This window comes from Epinephelus moara, chromosome 2 (genome assembly GCF_006386435.1).
Source record: "Epinephelus moara isolate mb chromosome 2, YSFRI_EMoa_1.0, whole genome shotgun sequence".
Classification (NCBI taxonomy): Eukaryota; Metazoa; Chordata; class Actinopteri; order Perciformes; family Serranidae; genus Epinephelus; species Epinephelus moara.
Window position 1 is genome coordinate 2702714 of NC_065507.1, and position 20301 is coordinate 2723014.

Here is a 20301-nt window from a genome sequence, read left to right on the forward strand (position 1 = left end):
TTGTCTTGTAGGCATCAGGGGCTCAAAGGGTGTGCAGGGTGACCCTGGGCGGCCAGGTGTGGGAGCCCTGGGACCTCAGGGGGCTTACGGGGCCCCAGGGTTTGATGGACCTCCAGGTCCAGTAGGAGAAATTGGACCAAAGGGCCTGAGAGGGGCCAATGGGGAGTCAGGAAGCATAGGTAAGGAGGTGTGGCCACTTGCTGAATGGATAGTGATGAAATGTGTTTCACACATTTATGTTACCTTCAGGATGAATTCTCTGACTTTTCATCTAGAACCATTATCAGGTCAATATTTTAATGTGTACCTCGGGTATTTGACCAAATACCTGCAAAACTAATGACACTCCCATCAGCTTTAGCTGTAGACTGTGTTTACTGCTAACATGCTCAACTGAAATGGTAAACATTATACCTGAACATCAGCATGTTAGTATATGGCTCAAGCCCAGCCTCACAGAGCTGCTGGCATGGCTGTAGACATGTGAATTTAAATCAATACCGTGTCCTCACAAGTATATTAACATCCATATATCTGTGTGTTAGGTATCAGAGGGAACATGGGCCTTCCAGGAGCCCCTGGGAAACCAGGGAATTATGGGAAGCCAGGAGAGACTGGACAGCCAGGACAGAAAGGTTTCATCAATCAACCAGTCAATCAGTCAATCAATCATTAAATTTTGTCTGACTGTAACTTTCTATGGTCTGTCTGTCTGTCTGTCTGTCTGTCTGTCTGTCTGTCAGGTCAGATGGGTATAGATGGGACGAGGGGTTCTCAGGGGCCTGTGGGGCCTCAGGGAGACAGAGGAGAAACCGGACCAAAGGGATTCCAGACGGCTGTGGAGATGTATGGAGATGTTGGAGACCCTGGAGCCCCTGGTACTCTATTCAGTTCTATATAAAAAGTAGCAGTCAAGTGAGAAACTGTGTCAGGTATCATTTAGTTTTCAGTCAGTGTGAGCAGAAGTTGTCCTTGGTGTCCCTCAGGGCTCTATGCTGGGTCCCATTGTATTGCCTATTTATACTACTTTACTTTGACTTTGTCCATTACATATAAAGCTACAGCAAGCAGATAGTTGACTTAGCTTTGCATAAAGACTAAAACAGGGGACAGACTAAACAGGGGAAACAGATAACCTTGCTCCATCCAAAGGTAATAAAAAACAACACCTTTAAAGCCCTCTGATTAACATGTTATGTCTTAGCTGTTAAATATCTACAAAAACTTAAGTGTAAAGTGTGCAGGGGTATGTCAGACAAAATAGTTGGAAACTGCTCTTATAAGTCATATGAGCTCCACTTTTAATAGATATACTCAAGGGGCCATATTCACAAAGCTTCCTAACACTAAGAGTGGCTCCTAGTGACAAAATTCTAAGAAAATTCTTAGAATTGTGACATTTTTGTAGAGTTTCCCCTTAAAGTTAAGACTAGGTCCTTGTAAAGATAAAAGTTATTCACAAAGCATCTCAGACCTTAAAAGAGCTCCTACGGTGAAAAACTGTTAGGAGCAGGGAGGGGGACTTTTAAGTGGTTTAAGAGTTTCTTAACCAGAGGAGAAAATGGTGGAAACACAAAGAGGTCGGAGAAATGGTCTCTAAACACACAATTACAGTGAGTTAATGAAATGCTACAGATGAGATTGTGCAGGGATATGTTTGTGGTCTATCTCATTTGGGATATGCACACATTTCCCACCTAACAAAATAATGCTATAACGCCAGAAATAAAATGATCACAATACTAAGATATTTGAAAAACTGGAAAAATGCAACAGTGCAGCAGTGATGACTTTGGTCTGTCTCAACCTCCCATCAGCAGAGTGATCACATTAACAATGAAGACACTGTCAAGCTGTTATTATGATGCAGTTCATTTCATTTCCACTGGGTGTCCATACCTTGCAGGCTCACAAAAGGGCGTGTCTATGACAACCAATCACATCTGTTAAAAGAAAGCACCACACCTAGCAACAGGGTCAACCACACCCCCCCAGTAAGATAAAAGTTTCTGTCCCTTCCTTGTTTCTCTTAGAACTTTCCTAAATATCTCCTAAGCTAAGACTCCTTACTAAAAGTTTTTAGTCTGAGTTAGGAGGTCTCTTAGAGTACTCTCAGAATGCTTGTGAATACGGCCCCAGGTGTGTTGTTCCTCTAGCTCGTTCTCATTCCCAGCTCATTAAATACCGCCACTTTGTCAGTGATTTCGGTGTCAGACACAACGCAAAGATGCACCTTTAACAGCAACTTGATATGCCACTGAGCAGTGTCAGTTTGTATTGCAGCCGACAGCTATGTAATGTCAAGTGCTGCAAAGTTCTTACAGGGTGGGTTGGAGGGGAGGTGGTTTGGTCCAGCAAAACCTGGACTTTCATCTGGGAGCCCGCTAAATATTGAACCATGTGAATGTGTTTTTCTAAACCTAACAGTGTGCTGTGATGCACAAGGGAATAGACTTAAAAACAAGGTGTAAAACTGTATGCATATAGCAAGCAGAAACTGTACATTTGGAACTTGGAAGTGTATTTTGAAAAGACACAGTGCATGTCACAGTTGTGAATTGACACACCATCCTGGAACATCAACAACAGATGCAGGAGGATACCTAGTGCGTCAAATTTGATGAAGTCCGATGAGAACACGTTGGTTTTACCTTTCTGTGATCTGTCTGTCTTCTTCCTGTCTCACCCTCAGGGCCCAGAGGTCTCACTGGTACTAAAGGAGAGAAAGGCCCCCCAGGGCCACTGGGAGTTGATGGCAGCAATGGGAAACCTGGAGATAGCGGGCCGCAAGGTGAACACAACTAACTGCAAGTACTGTTTGCCCGTACTGTTGTATCTGCTCCTCCTGAGGTCCACTGAAAACTTCAAAGTGAGTTATGTGACGGTCAAACTAAAAGTAAAAACCCTGAGTGACAAAGTCTTATTTGCATGACTACTCGTCGTTCTCGTACTCGTACTCATCGTCCTCTGCTTATCCGGGTCCGGGTCGCGGGGGCAGCAGCCTCAGCAAAGAAGCCCAGACAGTCCTCTCCCCAGCCACTTCCGCCAGCTCTTCCGCGGGAACCCCGAGGCGTTCCCAGGCCAGCTGGGTGATGTAGTCCCTCCAGCATGTCCTGGGGCGGCCCCGAGGTCTCCTCCCGGTTTGCATGACTATCAAACCATAATTTGACAGTTAATAAATGTGTGTGTCTATCAGGAATTCCTGGAGACCCCGGCAGAGATGGAGACACAGGTCCTCCTGGTTCCTGTGGAGTCACCGGTAACCAAGGAGAGATGGGGAAGCCAGGTAACGTTCCCCTGAACACAAAATGTGTCAGCATCAACATTTTTAAAAGACAAATATTTGAGGATTTTATTGATAATGACCTGTATCTGCAGGGACTGATTGGGTTGTTGATCAGCTGTAATGAGTTGATATTGAATTACCTGCTTGAGAGTCTAACCTTTGAAAAGTCCTTTGTTAAAACATTATATATTTAAATGTCTTTAGCAAAACAAACGCTTAGAAAGAACATCTGTAGCTGTCTGAAACAGACTGTATTCTTCTAAAATATCAGCATCAACTCTTTAGACCTTACGAAGACAAATTTCACTCTGGGGTGATCTGCGTCTCTACTTTTCTATGAACTCCTGGCGTTTTCTGTCCAGGTGTTAAAGGAGAGAAAGGTTGTTCAGGGCCTTGTGGGGAGCCTGGATCAGATGGAATACCTGGACAAGGAGGACCTAAAGGTGCTAAAGGAGAACAAAGTCCACCTGGACCAGGGTCAAAAGGAGTTCCAGGAGAGAAGGTATCACACAAATACAGAGTTTGACAAATAACGGCGCTGTCTATCTACAAAAAGGTATCAGTCAGAGATATCAGATATATTGTTTTAAATTTGTGCTGGTGGTATTGCTGTGAAACCAGCTGGTATAATTAGTTGCAGAAAAGGCACGTGATTTTGTGGAGTGTCAATATTTGTGGGATATCTTGTAATATATTAATTTTAAGTTGATCTAACCTGATATCCTTGTATGCAGATGATGATCTGCTTTATATTGCTAAAGGCCCACTGTCTCTTTGTTTATGGTTGTTTCTGTTTCATGTTATGTTTTTTCATTTAAAGACATTTTAGATATTTATGTATTTAGAACCTGAATCTTTTTTAATTATATATTTAAAAGCTCCTTACACATTTCATTTGAAACAACAATAAAGTGTCTTGTCCTCCTTGGTCCTTCTCTCAGGGGAATCCAGGATGTTCAGGATCACCAGGTGCAAGGGGGGCACCGGGAGACGGTGGAAATTTGGGTGCTACAGGAGAATGTGGCCCCTGTGGCCCCAAAGGACTCTCTGGACCCCTGGGATGCAGAGGTGTGATTCATTACAGTTTATACATCATATATCTGTAGTTTGCACTACTGTGGCGGTCGTGTATAATGACTTTTTACAGCTTACATAATGGGCCAGACAGATAAACAATGTTGAAAGTCACTTTAAAGCTCCATAAAGCCGAGGGAAGCGGCAGATTCTAGAGCTAAATGAAAGCTACTGTTGACCTGTCTGTCTGTCTGTCTGTCTGTCTATCTCAGGACCTCCTGGGATTCCTGGTGAAAAAGGTTGTGATGGTCCTCCAGGGAAAAATGGCCCTCAAGGACCCACCGGCCTCACAGGTGCATAAACCAGTCTTATTTCATCACGCAGCAGTACTACAGTACAGTGCATCTGTTAACATTAAGTTATAAAAATAGGCTGATATCTGTCCTCCCAATAAGTCAATTACATCTTTACTTTTTTTAGGTAACAAGGGGGCTCCTGGAGATCCTGGTCCAGCAGGTCCCAGAGGAAACCAGGGACAGGACGGGATACCAGGACCTCCCGGAGAGAAAGGAGCTATGGGAGGTAGGAGACCGAAGAGACTGAAGCTACCACCTTTATTCTGATTGGATACAAGTGTATTGTTGTGAACAGTTTAGGTTTCAGATTCAGCTCATAACCAAGCCTGCTGGTGGTCTTGCTTTTCTTCCTCCCAGATCCTGGAATCGGACTGCAAGGCCCAGAGGGGAAGAAGGGTCCACCAGGTGAGTCCTCAGGTACGATTATGAGTTTAGTTCAGGCAGAACTAAAGACGATGAAATAAAACACTCTCCGCCTCCTCTGATGTCCTTAGGGTGCACTGGAGAAAAGGGTCTTCCTGGTGTCTGTGGTCCACCTGGTCCCTATGGTTCTACAGGAAACCCAGGTTGTCCTGGTCCTCCTGGACCTCCTGGTCCTCCTGGTTGTCCCGGCAGGGAGGGAGTCTGCACTGAAGGAAGCAAAGGAGAAAACGGACTCATGGGAGTACGCGGATCGAAAGGTGATGAAACACAGTGACTAAATTTACATGGAAAATATTCACCTTTTTGCCCTTATTCCAAAAAAAACAATATTCCCACTAAGCTGCTGACATGGCAAATGAAAATAGATATTCCAATAAAATTCCCATGTACATGCAGCCGTGCATACTCTAATGAACGTGCCCTAACATGTTGTTTATTGCTGTGTGCCATTATGCTTATTTTCATCAAAGTAGATATTTTTTTGGTGATGGACTTGTTTAACCATGCAAACACAGCCTCCATCTCTCAGTTCCTTTAACTACTTTCTCGCAATGGTCAGTGTTGGGATGTTTGCAAATATCCAAATATATCTGAAGATCCATGCATCTCTGCCCCAACCCTCAAATTGTTGGCGAGTTGGTGCGGTTTACAACCCACAGAGGTGACTGTAAACAGGCGAGAGGCCATTTGTTGCAAACTGCGATAAAAACCCCAACTGAGATGCATATCCTGCATGCAGTGTATACAAGTCCACAGAATGCTACTGAAAGCTAAATAACATCGGCGTATCCCATGTACTTTAATAGAATACACTACATTTGGCATAAGGCCTAATTTGGGATATTGCAGGGTGTACTTTAGAACCTAGTTTATGGCCGAATACTTTCAAAGCTACTGACATTCGTATCAGCCTCAGCTCTACACTGATGTTAATATTTACTTTTAAGGCACTGCAGTGTCCGTGTACAGCCTCACAGAGCTGTTAGCCTGGTTGTAGACTCTGAGGTCTTATGCACACCTGCAGTTTAGCTGCAGTTGGACCACGAGAAAACACTTTTACTGTTGCCTCTTTGTTCTGTCGTGTGCCAGGATAACAGTTAATCATAAATCAATGTCATCTGCATAGAAAGACAGATAAAAGAACAGGACAAACCAACTTCAGTGAAATGAAACTGTGGTGAAAGAACTCATGTGTAAATAATCAGGTCACTCTCTCTGTAGGTCCACAAGGCTTTCGGGGTCCGCCTGGTCCTCCAGGTCCCGGTTTTAAGGGAGATAAAGGAAATAAAGGAGCAACAGGTAACCCAGGACCAACTGGTTACCCTGGTGACCCTGGTCCTCAAGGCGAGCCGGTCAGTATATCCCATAGTTATATCATACCACAGATATACACTAAGTATCCAATTTATCTTATGTTGTGTTTGCACCAAATGCGATGCAAGTTTTCACGTCATGTTACTCGAGCGAGTTTGAATGCTAGAATATTTTATGTTGACTCTCTTCATATGCTAGAATTACTCCTCTGCATTATACATCCTCGGAGGATCTCAATGCTGATCGCTGTCACAGTGTGAATTGATCGCTTAAGTTCAGATTTTTCAACTCTCACGAATAAGCGTATGTTGTGAAATTGACTACTTGCTTCATTTTCGCCTCTTAAATCATGTATTTCGCATCATTCACCTCACGTCCATTGCGCTGCCCGGAGGGAATCAATTTGTGTCTTCACATTGACTTTATATGTAATTTACTCACATTTTATTCTTGCCCGGTGTGAACACAACATTAGACCTTAAACTGGAACACCTAGTCAGTAATCTTGAAGTATTGACTAAATATTCTTTGACAGGAATATTGGAAGTGTCAAATAATATTTTGAGCAGAAAATAGAATCAAATTTGTGTCTGATTGAATCCTAACTGAAAACACACCTGTGAGTGTTTCTAATGCCGTCATTGTGGTTGTTGACAGGGTGAAGACAGACCACCAGGCCCTCGAGGACTCAAAGGCCAGATGGGAGAGACTGGTGTTACAGGACCTGTTGGTAAGAACTGCAGCCAGATAAGTAGCATACTGACCAGTACAACTACAAACAAAGAGTACTGTCTGCCAACCACATCAGCGTCCTTCTATACACTTCGATCTTAGGGTGTAAATCTGATACCAGTTTGTCTGAAGGTTAATCTTTGTGTTTTAATCAGTTCAGAACAAAGATTCGTGACAAGATGAGTTGAAGCAGGTAACTACTTGGCAATGCACTGTTCTTCAGTGATTTAAAAACCTGCCAGTTCACACCACGTTAACTAGATGAGACGGTGTATCATCAGTCAACAACTCTCTGTGTGACTTGACCAGGGGACTTCACTACAAGCTGATTGGCTGTTGAAACAGGTGACATGCTTTAAAACCAGCCGCTGGTGATTTGACCAGCTGAGTGTCAGGTGACACCATCAGCCGGATTGAGTCGAGCTCAGACCGCAACGTTCTAAAATGGTTTTATCTCGTTATGATTCTTTGGTCTGAACCAGGCTTTTGGCTCCTCGTGTGTGTTTCAGGTGTGAAAGGGGACCAGGGACCATCAGGTAGCAGTGGCTTACGAGGACCTCCAGGACCACCTGGGAGGAGAGGTAATACAGTGGACAGCAAACTGTCAGCAGCCACACACCTGAGTCATACTAATACCATAATGCGCTGCCTCTGCTGATCGTACTGCCCTGTACTGAATACTGCATGCTGGTAGAAATACTGAATGTAGTACTGAATGCTTCCCTCTGCAGGCCCGAGGGGGCAGGATGTATCCAGGGAGGTGGTGCTGTTGCCAGGAGACAAAGGCCTACCTGGAGGTTTGGGACCACCAGGAGAAAAAGGACCCCCAGGAGCCCAAGGGAAACCTGGAGGTCCAGGTGAGTCTGGAGTAATATTTCAGTCTCAGTCCTCAGGCTTCAGGTGTGAGCTGGTTAAATGCACTTTTAGGTACCAACTCAATGAATGGGGTTTTAGAAGCAGTGTTGTGTTTTATGGTTGTAGGTTTTAAGGGCATCAGAGGGAGGGCTGGGAGAAGGGGACAAGGTGGTCGTCCTGGACTGAAAGGGGAACAGGGAGACCGAGGATTCCCCGGATTTAAAGGTAAGAACTCTGATCATCTTTTAAACAGTCTTCGAAGAACCTTTGAAGTAGTAGTACTCAAAGAACCAAAATAAATACATTTGATACTTTATAAAATTTACTGGACTTCGATGGAGACACAGCAGCATCGCGAAGTTTCTATTAAAGGATTAGTTTGGTATTTTTCAACCTAGACCATATTTTCCATGTTTTTGTGTCTGAATGACAAATAGCAACAACAGTTTTTGAAACTGGTCCAGTGCTGAGGGCGACGAACAGGCTGCAATGTAACCATCAGAGTACGTCCTCTAAAAGTGTTTGTTTTGTCACTGACAGGCTCAGATTTTTATTCTAAGTGTCTGACAACATTATGGAAAGGATCCCTACAGAGGTAGACCTTTGTGTTAAAGAGTAAGATCCTTTTTTGTTTGTTTTTGTTTTTGTCTTGGTGCTTTAGAAAATTCCTGCAGCAGATGAACTCCTCAGGCAGCAGATAAACTGTTCACTGAGGAGCTGGACAGGTGCCTCACATTCATTTTGTCTGGTGAGAGATTTTCAGTGTGAGAAGACTTGTCAACTTGTGCTTTCTATAGGAGTGTGGACATCAATTCAAGATGGCTGCCAAATGAACCCCATGGGCCATGAGTTGACCTTGGCAACAAGAAACACTCTTAACTACACACCATTAGGGTCCTAAAAAACAAGGGTACAAAAAAAATGCCATGCAGGTACATGGGAACTTATTTCTTCTGCTAGACTAAGACTTTTATGTTTTGTTCTACAACATAAAATGCATCAGTAAATACCCCACTGTGAATTCTGAAGCGTGTATGTGTCTTAAAAAAGTACCTAAATGAGACTACAGAATGTTATCACATTGAACACGTCTTTACACTCTTGTTATGATGGTGTTGATAGGTCATGCGACACTGGTGTGATTGTTTATAGCGTAACATTAGCTTTTTTTTTTTTTTTTTTTACTTTTGGTGATTGTATTTATGCTTAAAAAATCATAAAAGTTGTGTTCATTGGTGAAGATTCCTTCCCTGAACAAAACATGTAAGTATCATAAACGTTTGTTTGCCACAGAGTTTATTTTCTGCAATAATCCAAAACCCAATGGAAAAATCCTGTAGGTTTTATGACGAGGGAACCAGGGTGATGCTAACCCCCGCATCAGCCTACAGAAAAACGTCATCCCTGGAGCACTCTGTGGGAACTGACTCTGTTTTGTAGCCAGCCCCAAGTGGACATTTGATGAACTGCAGTTTTTGGCACCCCTGCACTGGCTTAATTTTTCTGCCGTGAGGTTTGCTGTTTGATATTTTTACATCTAACTGGGTGATTTAAGGGTTAATTTCAACCAAACCAGAGTTGGTGATTGCTGGAACAATAGAAAGACAAAGACGGTTTTTGGGAGTTTCATTTTGCTTCTCTACATTTTGAATGAAGTGTGTTTTATGATGATAAAATAAGTTAATTTAAACGGAGTCCAGCGGGTTTGATGATGGTGAATTTGGGGCTGTTTCTGGTTAAACCAAAATGATCTGACAACATTATGGAAATGATCCCTACAGAGACAGACCTTTTTTTTAAAAAGTAAGACACTTTAACAATCTCAGCCTGTCAGTGGCAAAAACAAACACTTTTGTGAAGGTACACTGACAGTGTGAACGTGTCCAGAGTGGTTATGCTGCAGCTTGTTTCACTGCTGCCGGCTGCAGCGATCTCAGTTCAGGACCAATTCTGAGTTGAAAAATACCAAATTTAACCTTTAAAAGCTCCGAGTCGATCACTGCGCTCATCGATCTGAGAATCACCTCCTTCAGCTTTACACTGCTGGTGATCTTTTTCATCCAGAAGTGACTCCGTGTTGACAGGTGTCGCAGGTTCACGAGGTCAGCCTGGCGCTAAAGGTATTCGGGGTCAATCGGGCACCTGCAGTTTCGCACCAGAGAACGACGGCTTCCTGTTCACCAGACACAGCCAGGAACTATTTATCCCAGAGTGCCCTGCAGGATCTACTCAGATGTACAGTGGATACTCACTGCTGTTTATCAACGGGAACAACCGAGCTCATGGACAAGACCTGGGTAACGTGAGACGTACATTTACTCAAGTACTGCACTGATGTACAGTTTCAAGGTACTTGTACTTTACTTGAGTAAAGATCCAGCCAGTAAACAGATTTCTGGTGAAGTGTAATAAACATGTTCAGATTCTTCACCTTTAAAAAGACGCCTGATGTCACAAAACACACTCTGCTGTCAAAGTGAAATGAAACACATTTCTTTGTCTCTCTCTGTCTCTTCAGGTACGTTAGGTAGTTGTCTGCCTCGTTTTACCACCATGCCCTTCCTGTTCTGTAGCACTGACAGCACCTGTCGCTATGCCTCACGCAATGACTACTCCTATTGGCTGTCCACTGATGAACTACTGCCGGCCAGCATGCCATTAATCTCCGGAGATTTACTGAAGAATTACATCAGCCGGTAAAACACACACACACACACACACACACACACACACACACTAAAGCGAACCTAAAGCTGAATTTGTACGATCAACATGTTTGTAACGATGTGTTTCCTGTGTCCAAGGTGTACAGTTTGTGAGGCCAGAGCCAACGTGATCGCCGTCCACAGTCAGACCAGTATCATCCCAGAGTGTCCCTCAGGCTGGGACCCGCTCTGGTCCGGGTACTCCTTTGTGATGGTGAGCTTGTATTGTCGGGTTGGGCTGCTTTTGTCATGACTCCACGTCGGCGACATTATGTTTTCAGGTTGTCTGTCAGTGTGTGTGTTCTTTATATCTTAAGAAGGCCCTTAGGGAATTTCCTCAAATTTGGCACAAACGTCGACTTGGACTCAACGATTTACTGATAAGAATATGGTGATCAAAGGTTAGAGATCAAGGTCACTGTGACTTTGCATCTTCTCATGATTGTGAACAGGATATCTAAAGAATGACCTGTGGGAATTTCCTCAAATTTAGCACAAACGTCCACTTGGACAGAAGGATGAACTGAATAGAATTTGCTCGTTAAAGATGAGTGTGACCTCATCCATTGCATTCTCATGAAAGTCATATCTTAGGAAAGCCTTAGGGGATTTTTCCCTAATTTGGCACAAACGTCCACTTGTGCTCAAGGATGAACTGATTAGATTTCGAAGGTCAAAGGTCACTGTGACCTTACTCTCATCCTATTCTCGTGAATGAGGTGTTGAGAACACCTTGAGTCAATTTCTTCAAATTTGGCAAAAACACTTGGACACTCGATTAGAATTTGGTGTTTAAAGGTCAGAGGTGAAGGTCACAGTGACCCTGCATCTGTCCCATGATCATAAACGCAATACCTCAAGAACACATTGAGGGAATTTCTTCAAACTTGGCACAAACTTCAAGTTCAACTCAAGGATGAACTGATTGGATTTTAGTGGTCAAAGGACAGTGTGACCTCACGAAATGTGTTTTTTTGCCATCACCTTAAGAATTCATACGCTATTTATGACAAAATTTTACACAAAGGTCAAATAGGATAAAATCATAACGATACAAGTTGAAATTAAGGCACAACACTAAATTTAAGACCATAACCTCCCAAAATCTTCATAAAACACACAGCCTGAAATGTGACCATCTGTGGTCAGTTGTTTAAAACACTTAAAGTTTTCTCCTAAAGTATTACACTTACGGCTGAATTTCACTTTAATTGAGGGACTTATTTAAGGATGTTGAACAGATGTTATTTACTGTTTTAAGAGATTTTGCAACTGTAAAATGCCATGATTTTCATGAAGACTGTTTGCTTGCACTCAAGCCTGTGATAGCTGTTATCTCACAAAGTAGGTCCGTATATAATAAAGAAATAGCAGAGAAAAAAAGACAAGAAAATAAAGTTGTTCAGGAAAATGTTTTACTTCTGGACAAATATAATAAAATTAAGTACACACTAAAAAGTAAATTGGTTTCGCAAATAACAGCAAACAAAACAACGAACGTGAGAGGAAATTGCAACAAAAATAAATTCAACAAGTCTGGTGAGAAGGTCCAAAAAAATTAGTCCATTTATCGCCATAAACTTGGCCATGTTAAGAAAGGGTCCGAGGTACCTGAAGTTTTTTTCCTTACTTTGGTTGTTCAGGTCCTTTGTGCAACAGTTTAACTTTAAGGGATTCCAAGACCAAAAGAAGGAGTAAATCAAAATGCTTAAGTGAACACTCAAAGGAAACGGAGGAGAAGAATTAAGGGTGTTTTTTCAATTTTATTTTAAGGAAACATTAATTCAGACTTTAGAAAAAATCTTAATCTAAGGTGTTTGGTACAACCAGCCACTGTCTCTTGAGGTCTGATCTAGAACAGAGGTTACTTTGACATTTGACCCTTGCTGTTGCTGCTGTCACTCTGCAGGAAACAGGTGTGGGGGCGGAGGGGTCGGGTCAGCCTCTGGTCTCCCCTGGATCTTGTCTGGAAAACTTTAGGAAGATTCCCTTCATCGAGTGTCATGGCAGAGGAACCTGCAACTACTACACCGACTCCTACAGCTACTGGCTGGCCGCTCTCAACCCCAGTGACATGTTCAGGTATGACACACCTTTAAGGACTTGTTCATGTACACGACACATTCAGGTAGGCACAGATTTTATTAACATGTTCAGGGACAAACAGCTTCATGTACACAACAGTGTCGTCGGCATATTCATGTACACAATACCAGCATCACAATGTGCAGCAGAGTCTCCACAAGTGCGTACAATGTTCAGCTGGATGAAAATACTTTAATATGAGTAATATGAACATAGCTGTTGAAACTATGGAAGCCATCACATCCCTCCTTACAAACTGTAAGTGAGACATCAGTGTGAGTGTTTTCTTAACTTCAACTTTTCATAGATTAGGCTGAATTATAGAGAAGGCAGTGCATGAATCATTCTGAGTGCACTTCCAAACCGTTCAAGGTGATTCTTATGTACAGTTTGTACCTTTGAATCAAAGGCTTTCCGGTTAGGATGTCTGATTTGTGAAATGTCTATCAAACCTTGAAGCGCTGTACCTCATTTAGTTGAAAGAAAAAAAAAAGAAGCTCTCCACTTCTGAGAGCATGACAGGTGGAAAAAAATCCATGGGCTGATTTGGGAGGCTAAAATGCACAAATCAAATCAAGTTTATTTATGAAGCATGTTCCTTCAAAAACAACCAGAGTTAGCCAAAATGCTGCACAATAAAATCAAATATAGATAACAATGGTAACAGCAAAAATCAAAAGAGATCATGCAGTTTACAGGGGTTTACAGGACATGATTACAATGGCGTTGCAGTAACAAATCCAAAGTAACTGTCATTTCACTGCTCAGTCCTCAAACAGAATGCTCCCTCTATGCCAGGCTTGGTGAAAAAAACATAAATCAGCCACAGAAAAGGTTCCCCTTCTTGAAGAAACTCAAATTTTTCATGATCATCCAACCACAAGAAATCAACATAAATAGAGGTCATCTTAGTGAAAGGTACATTCCTTATGTCTTCATGTACAGGACGGTAAAACAATAAGTGGGAGCCAAATTATCGAAAGAGGTCTCTGATTTTTAAAACCATAAAAACAATAAAGTAGTTTCACATTAAAAATGGGTCTCTGGTGCTCTTCGGTGACCAGACAGGAGGAGCTGCTAGCTGAGCCGCCGCTAGCATTAGCTCAGCTTGTTTCCTTCACTGTTCATTGTTCAGGAGGTTTTTATATCCAAAACCAACACACCAGCTGATTAAAATCAAAAACACTGAACAAAGCAGTTTGGTGTTAAAAATCAGTGTCTCTTCAACACGCTTTGTTTTTTTCTCCAGGATGAAAGGATTTTTGTTTGGGAAGTTTTTCTTTACCCACTGTGAGGGTCCAAGAATAGAGGAATGTCATATGTTATTTGAGCCGAGATGGCAGTAACCCTTGTTCAGCTTGTTTCTCTGATAACTCAAGATCCAGATGTCCGATGACTAAAATCTTTTAAAAGTGACACTGACATAACGTAGTTGGCTGGAAATGTTTTCGTGTCCAACTATCCAATCAGCTGCTGGCAAAACCCTGATGGTCAGGTACACAACAAATTCATGAACATGTTCAAATAAGAAACAACTTTGTCTCAGTGTTCGATTACACAGCACTTTTATCATGATGTTCAGGTGCACACCAACTCCATCAGTTTTGAAATTGTCTGGAGTTGTATCATTTCAGTTAGAACCAATCTGTCGACACTGCATCAGTATTGTGCTCTGAGGGAGAAATGTGGTTTTGGTTTGATAAGATTTCTGTTATTTTGTTGGCCTCTTTGTCTCAGCTGATCGGACTAAGCCTAAGAACCAGTTCAGAACAACACAATCTATAAAGCATTATTGGGAGAAACAAATCTCTCTCTGTTGGGTGATCGTTAGGTAAGCAAACCTTAAACTAAAATGTGCCTTCATACAGGTAACTAGGACAGGTGTTCTTTAATATTCAGAAGTTTCTTCTTAAAATCCCCTCAAACAGAACAACAATAAACAGCGAAGACTTCTCAAAGGGCCGAGAGGTCAGAGTTTCTTCACGGCTGATTAAATCTGCTAACATGAGGTCGGCATTTGTTTGAGGACGGATCAGACTGTCCTGAATGTGAGCTTCATCACCTCACTTAAACTCCAAAGAAAGGGCGTCGCCACCTCCTGATTGGTCCAGAGGAGAAATACACCAAGCTGCTCTCAATTCTCATTCAGGAGTCATTTCACTCAGTCTGAACAACAGGTGATCTGAATAACCCTCCAATCATCTGAGGGGAGCGCTGACACTCAGCTACACTTAACTGGGAAAAAGGAAATAACAGGAAGAACTAAAGACTGAGGGACTGCTGCACATGATCATATCATATCAATATTTAGATGTTTAATCTGCAGTGCTGTATTATTATTACGACCAAACTGATACAACAGAACACGTGACATCTAAACAGAATTTTTGACCATAAAGTTCAGGGCCCTGCAGTTCAGAAAACATCTGATCAGATTGGATCAAATCTTGAAAATGGGTTGTTTTAAGTAAATCAGATTAGATAACATATTCCAGTCTTGGTTTTGATGTGGATCAAACCTTCAGTCTGTGTTGTTCAAAGCTCTTCAGTATGATCGGGATACCTTTGATCCAAAACATCAGGATGATCCCTGCAGAAGGAAATGTGTTAAAACTTTGAAACTTTGTCAGATATATGAAGATTTATTCATATTTGTCACTTGACTTGTTTGTCTCAGAGACACTGTCACAGTGTTAAAGTAGGTCAGGTAGACAGACTACATCTTAAGCAACTCAGGACAGTAAAGTAAAAACAATATAACAGTCCTCCACAATTCATAAAGATTTCAGTCGCACTAACACATTAATATGTATTTTAAAAGTCTGGTTTTAGTCCGACTGACACAATAAATCCATTTTCACTGACGTCAGGGAAACGCACTGAGTGTTCCTGCTTCATCAGATCCTGATATAATCCTGCTGCAGTGCTCTTTAGCACCAGCAGGAGGCAGCGTCAGTTGGACGTGCAGCAAAGGGGGGATGTGATGAAATACAAAGAAAGTAAATTATCCTGTTGTGTTCTTCGTGTTTGTGTCAGCGCAACATTTCATTTAAATTAAGGATCCAAACTGGGACATGAAATGAACTTGTGTCTGTCTCTGTCTCTCGTCCTGCAGTAAACCGAAGCCTCAGACTGACACAGGAGAGTTTCCGGGCAGTCTGATCAGCCGCTGTCGAGTCTGTCTGAAGCAACTGTAAACATCAACACTGCTGATACTACTGCTGTAAATACTGCTGCTGCTAACACCGCTGATACTACTGATGTTCCTGACGCCAGCAGAGACCTGATGATGATACTCATCACGACGCCTCTGGTGTGCTACTACTATTACTACTGCAAGTACTGCTTCAGCTGTCACTGACACTGATACTAACACATCCTTCAGGTAACAGTAGCAACATCAACACCTCAACGCCATCAGCATCACTGCTACAGTGTAGTGGTACTTGGTTACTTCATACATGCCCCAAGTGTTTTCTCCAGCAGTTAAACAAGAATGTTTTGATATTCGACAAAGTTGTGAGTGTAAAAAAAAAAAACTACTACTGCTACTATCTACTGGTAGTTACAACCTCTAAGTGCTACTTCATCTACTGGTGTTTGCACTCGTACTGCTAGAGCTATGTGACTACTGCTACTGGTGCAAGTACTTCTACTGGTACGACTCACAGTTGTGAGTATGTAGAAGAAAGTCAGTGTACACAAGTGCCACTACTACTGCCACGTTTTCTACTGTCATCATCGTACTACTGCTACTATTACTGTATGTACTGCTACTGTTGTAAGTACTAATGTCACCACTACTAACACGACTAACACTACTTCCGTGACTGGAGCTGCAGTTCCTCTGAGACACCACAGAAGAAGAAGCTGCAGTTCCTCCAGCAGCCAGCAGATGGAGCTCCAAGAAAACTTGAAGTGAATTAAAAAATTAAAAAATCACAAGATGAACACATTTTTATTCCCCGCATGGCGACAGAGCCTGGAGCGCTCTGATTGGGAGATTCCCATGGCAAAGCATGCTGGGTGTCGTAGTCATAAAGTAGTTGGTGACTCTGCACGAAGGTTTTCTTTGTATTCTTTACTAAATGATGATAAACATGAAAAACGATAACACCTGTTTACAGTCTGACCATCGTCACATCATCCAAAAGGCTTTCTTGTTGTACATACTCGTATCCTGTAATTGTTAAATATCACTGATATAGTGTGATAACTTTTTTTTTTTGTTTTGTGAATATGATTCGTGTTGAGTTTAATAAAACATGTTGTTTTACAGAAGTCACTTCCTGTTGTATTTTGTGTTTTTAAAACGATTTACATCCTGTAAAAACTCATCTTAGCGCAGGGTAAAGGACAGGTAGGGGAGAGCGGGGTTAGAAGAGCCAGTTTTTACATTAGGCGACTTCTAAGTGAGGGCATGACAATAACGAGCCAAACCAAGGTATGCTCAACTCTTCAACTGGCTCAAATCACCCCACTCTCCCCTACATATATATTTTAAACAACAGTCAGATGTCGATAGTTCTGAAGTGTTTTGAGCGACTCGCACATAAAGGCGGGCCTCCAAGCAAACTCAGATCCCCCACAGTTTGCATATAAAGCAGATCGATCCACAGAGGCTGCATCATCACCACACTCCACCTCACTCTGTCCCACCTTGAAGGGAAGAACGCCAGGATCATCTTCACTGATTTCAGCTCGGCTCAACCATCATAACGCAACAACTGGTAGAGAAGCTGAGGTCCCTGAACGTGGACACTGGGTCCTTGACTTCCTGACGGACAGGGTGGGCAGTCACACATCATCTCAGTGAGCACAGGTTCACCCCAGAGCTTCTAGCTTTATCACCAAACACATCATCAAGTTTGCTGATGACACCAGAGAGGTGGGACTCGTCGGCAGCAATGATGAATCGGCATACAGGGCTGAGGTGGGGCAGCTAAAAGCATGGTCAGTGCTCAACAACCTGGTTCTCAATGTAGACAAAACCAACAACCCGGTCTCACTCCAAAGTCGTTGAATACAGAGCGCCGAAAAATATGAAAAAAAACCCCCTCCTTTCATGTTGGCATGATACCCGACCGGTCGCTGTTATTATTGAACGGGGCCCAGTGGTGTGAGGGGGATGGTGGTGGATGGCAGTGGCCCCTTTGGATAAATATTATCAACCTGCAGAGCCGGAGAGCCCCTCTCAGACCCACGGTTAAAGTTTCGATCAGTTTTATGAGAGAGATCTGTCACATAATTACATCCAAATAAATATGACCCAGTGCAACACATCCTCACTGCGACCTCGTCACATGTCCACGTTTGGTCATGGACTTTCCACGTCCACATATGACGTCCAAGGTACCCTGGGTGTGTTGGTTGTTGATGTTCTGGGACGCCGTGTCAACTTCAGCCTGTTACATGCATTGTCTGTTTTCAAAATACACTTCTGTTTTCACAGGAAATGTACAGTTTGAATACAGTTTCTTTCAAAATAAAAGCACTACGCCGGTTGGGTTCAGGAAAAAAGAACAGGAAGTTTACAGTCAGGAAGTGAACACCAACCTCCCAGGTGACAGTTTGTGGTTGTTGGACCCCTCCCACCCGTCTCACCTTTCATTGTAGTCCTGCTGCATTTCCCTCTGATGCTGGCGTATAATCTAGGGAGCAATATCTAAAGTTCCCTCTTGGCAAAAGTTGGAAAACTTACTAAAACTGAGCTTCTATAAGGCAATGAATATTGCGGAGGGCGTGGCTCATCACATAAAGGTGTATAACATCTCAAGGGTTTCACCCATCACCACGCAACTTTGTAGGCATATGACCACACATAATCTGAGGGGACCCCTCCATTATTGACCCCATCAAACAAAATGGGGGCGCTAGAGAGCTCATTTCTTATCTAGGCCTAACCGCCATATGGATTTTTACCAAACTTGGTAGATATGTAGAACAGGACGCCTCAAGGTGACTGGAGAAATTTAACTCTAATTGGCAACTGGGTGGCGCTATAACAACAGAAAAATGCTTCAAAATGGCTAAAATGCGACCGATCGCTGTGGCTCAGAACCATCCGGACACATGGACATTTATGAAACATCAGCCAACAATGAAACAAGATGAAAAAGGACTAAACCACAGTTCGCGAGTTAAAGGAGCTGATGTGCTCACATTTCACTTCAGTTACGTATAATTTCCATGTGACAAATAAATGATTGATGGATTGATTATGTTTACTTGTTGAGCTGCAGAGGAGAGACACTCTACACTAACACTACTTTATTTGTCGCACCAACAAAGTGTAAACAAAAGGAAAGAGTTCGGATGCATCCGGAGCATCGTGAATACGTTGTGTCAGATGATTGCGTGTCTGGCTGCAGGGCGCTCTGAGCTGTACTGTTGTAATATGCAGTAATATTAGAAGAAAAAACAAAGCTGATAAATTCTGCCTGTGATTAACGTTCCCCAAATGAAACACACGTTTAATAAAGTTTCCCAGTTTCCAACAGTTTAATGTGACCGTTGTGAGCGTAAATGAAATTAAAGTGTTTTCCTGTAATCTGCATGTTGGTGACTTCACTCAGTGACTCAGTGTGGAAACAAAAACTGTACGCATCACAGGGGGAAGTGTGATGTCATCACTCTCCCTTCATGTCCCTGTGTGTGTGTGTGTGTGTGTGTGTGTGTGTGTTCATGCCAGCGGCTCCACAGCAACGGCTGCTCACGGTTAATGTGTTACCACAGCAACCAAGCTGCTGCTAATGTGCAGTTTATAAGCATTCAGAGAAAGTGATGATGAAGATGAGGATGAAGATGATGTCAAGTCAGTTATGTTTTACAGATAATAAAAGATATATATACTTTTTGTCCTCAGAGTTTCGATATTGAGGAAGAAAAACCTTTAAGCAGAAAAAAATGGTAGAAAGCTCAGGAAGACGGGAAACAACCACATGTCATGGCACTGTCCTGGCAGGAAACACACGGATGTCTCAGTAAGAAACAACCACTTTTTGTCGCTCCATCTCAGCAACAAACAACTGACAGGTTTAATTTCAGTACGACTCTTATTCCCCACTTTAGTGTCCTATAGAATGTATCTGAATAAATCACATCATACGCACTGATGATTAAATTCACAAGAACGGATCGTGGCTGCAGATAGCTCCATCATTTGTGCTGCTATCTGGCTCATCTCAAGCTCAAACTGACCCTTTGCTAAGTCCCGACTCTGAACGCAGACTGGCCAATGATAACGTAGCATCAGGCGGCTCAGACCAGGGTCCAACAACAACACAGCTGTGCTCCATTGACTCTAATGCAATTGTTTCAGATTTCCTTCATCTTCAGGCTGGTGTGGATTTGGAGCTAAATGTTGTGTCTGGGGCACGTCGTGTATTAATGATACTCGTTACCTGGAGAGGTTGGAAAAAGATATACGTTTCTTCCCTGTTCCAAAACCAAAATCAAACCCTGAAAAGTGGGTTAGCTAGCTAGCTACTGAAGATATAGCCTACTGAATGTATACACATGCTGCTGCTTT

At 42.6% G+C, this 20301-nt stretch overlaps 1 protein-coding gene across 1 annotated transcript in view; it reads left to right on the top strand.

The window, feature by feature from the left end:
• col4a3 (collagen, type IV, alpha 3) overlaps nucleotides 1–17038 on the top strand; it is a 45428-nt gene extending 28390 nt beyond the window's left edge. Inside the window, exons 32-52 of the mRNA XM_050065275.1 lie at nucleotides 12–179; nucleotides 546–635; nucleotides 744–878; nucleotides 2693–2791; nucleotides 3197–3286; nucleotides 3649–3788; nucleotides 4228–4354; nucleotides 4573–4653; nucleotides 4781–4882; nucleotides 5014–5061; nucleotides 5151–5336; nucleotides 6301–6431; nucleotides 7051–7123; nucleotides 7635–7706; nucleotides 7857–7982; nucleotides 8107–8205; nucleotides 10065–10277; nucleotides 10499–10676; nucleotides 10785–10899; nucleotides 12595–12767; nucleotides 15886–17038. Of these exons, the coding sequence (XP_049921232.1) occupies nucleotides 12–179; nucleotides 546–635; nucleotides 744–878; nucleotides 2693–2791; nucleotides 3197–3286; nucleotides 3649–3788; nucleotides 4228–4354; nucleotides 4573–4653; nucleotides 4781–4882; nucleotides 5014–5061; nucleotides 5151–5336; nucleotides 6301–6431; nucleotides 7051–7123; nucleotides 7635–7706; nucleotides 7857–7982; nucleotides 8107–8205; nucleotides 10065–10277; nucleotides 10499–10676; nucleotides 10785–10899; nucleotides 12595–12767; nucleotides 15886–15967 (2528 nt within the window). The 3' untranslated portion in view covers nucleotides 15968–17038. The remainder of the gene's footprint in view (nucleotides 1–11; nucleotides 180–545; nucleotides 636–743; nucleotides 879–2692; nucleotides 2792–3196; nucleotides 3287–3648; nucleotides 3789–4227; nucleotides 4355–4572; nucleotides 4654–4780; nucleotides 4883–5013; nucleotides 5062–5150; nucleotides 5337–6300; nucleotides 6432–7050; nucleotides 7124–7634; nucleotides 7707–7856; nucleotides 7983–8106; nucleotides 8206–10064; nucleotides 10278–10498; nucleotides 10677–10784; nucleotides 10900–12594; nucleotides 12768–15885) is intronic.
• The last annotated feature ends 3263 nt before the right edge of the window (nucleotides 17039–20301 follow it).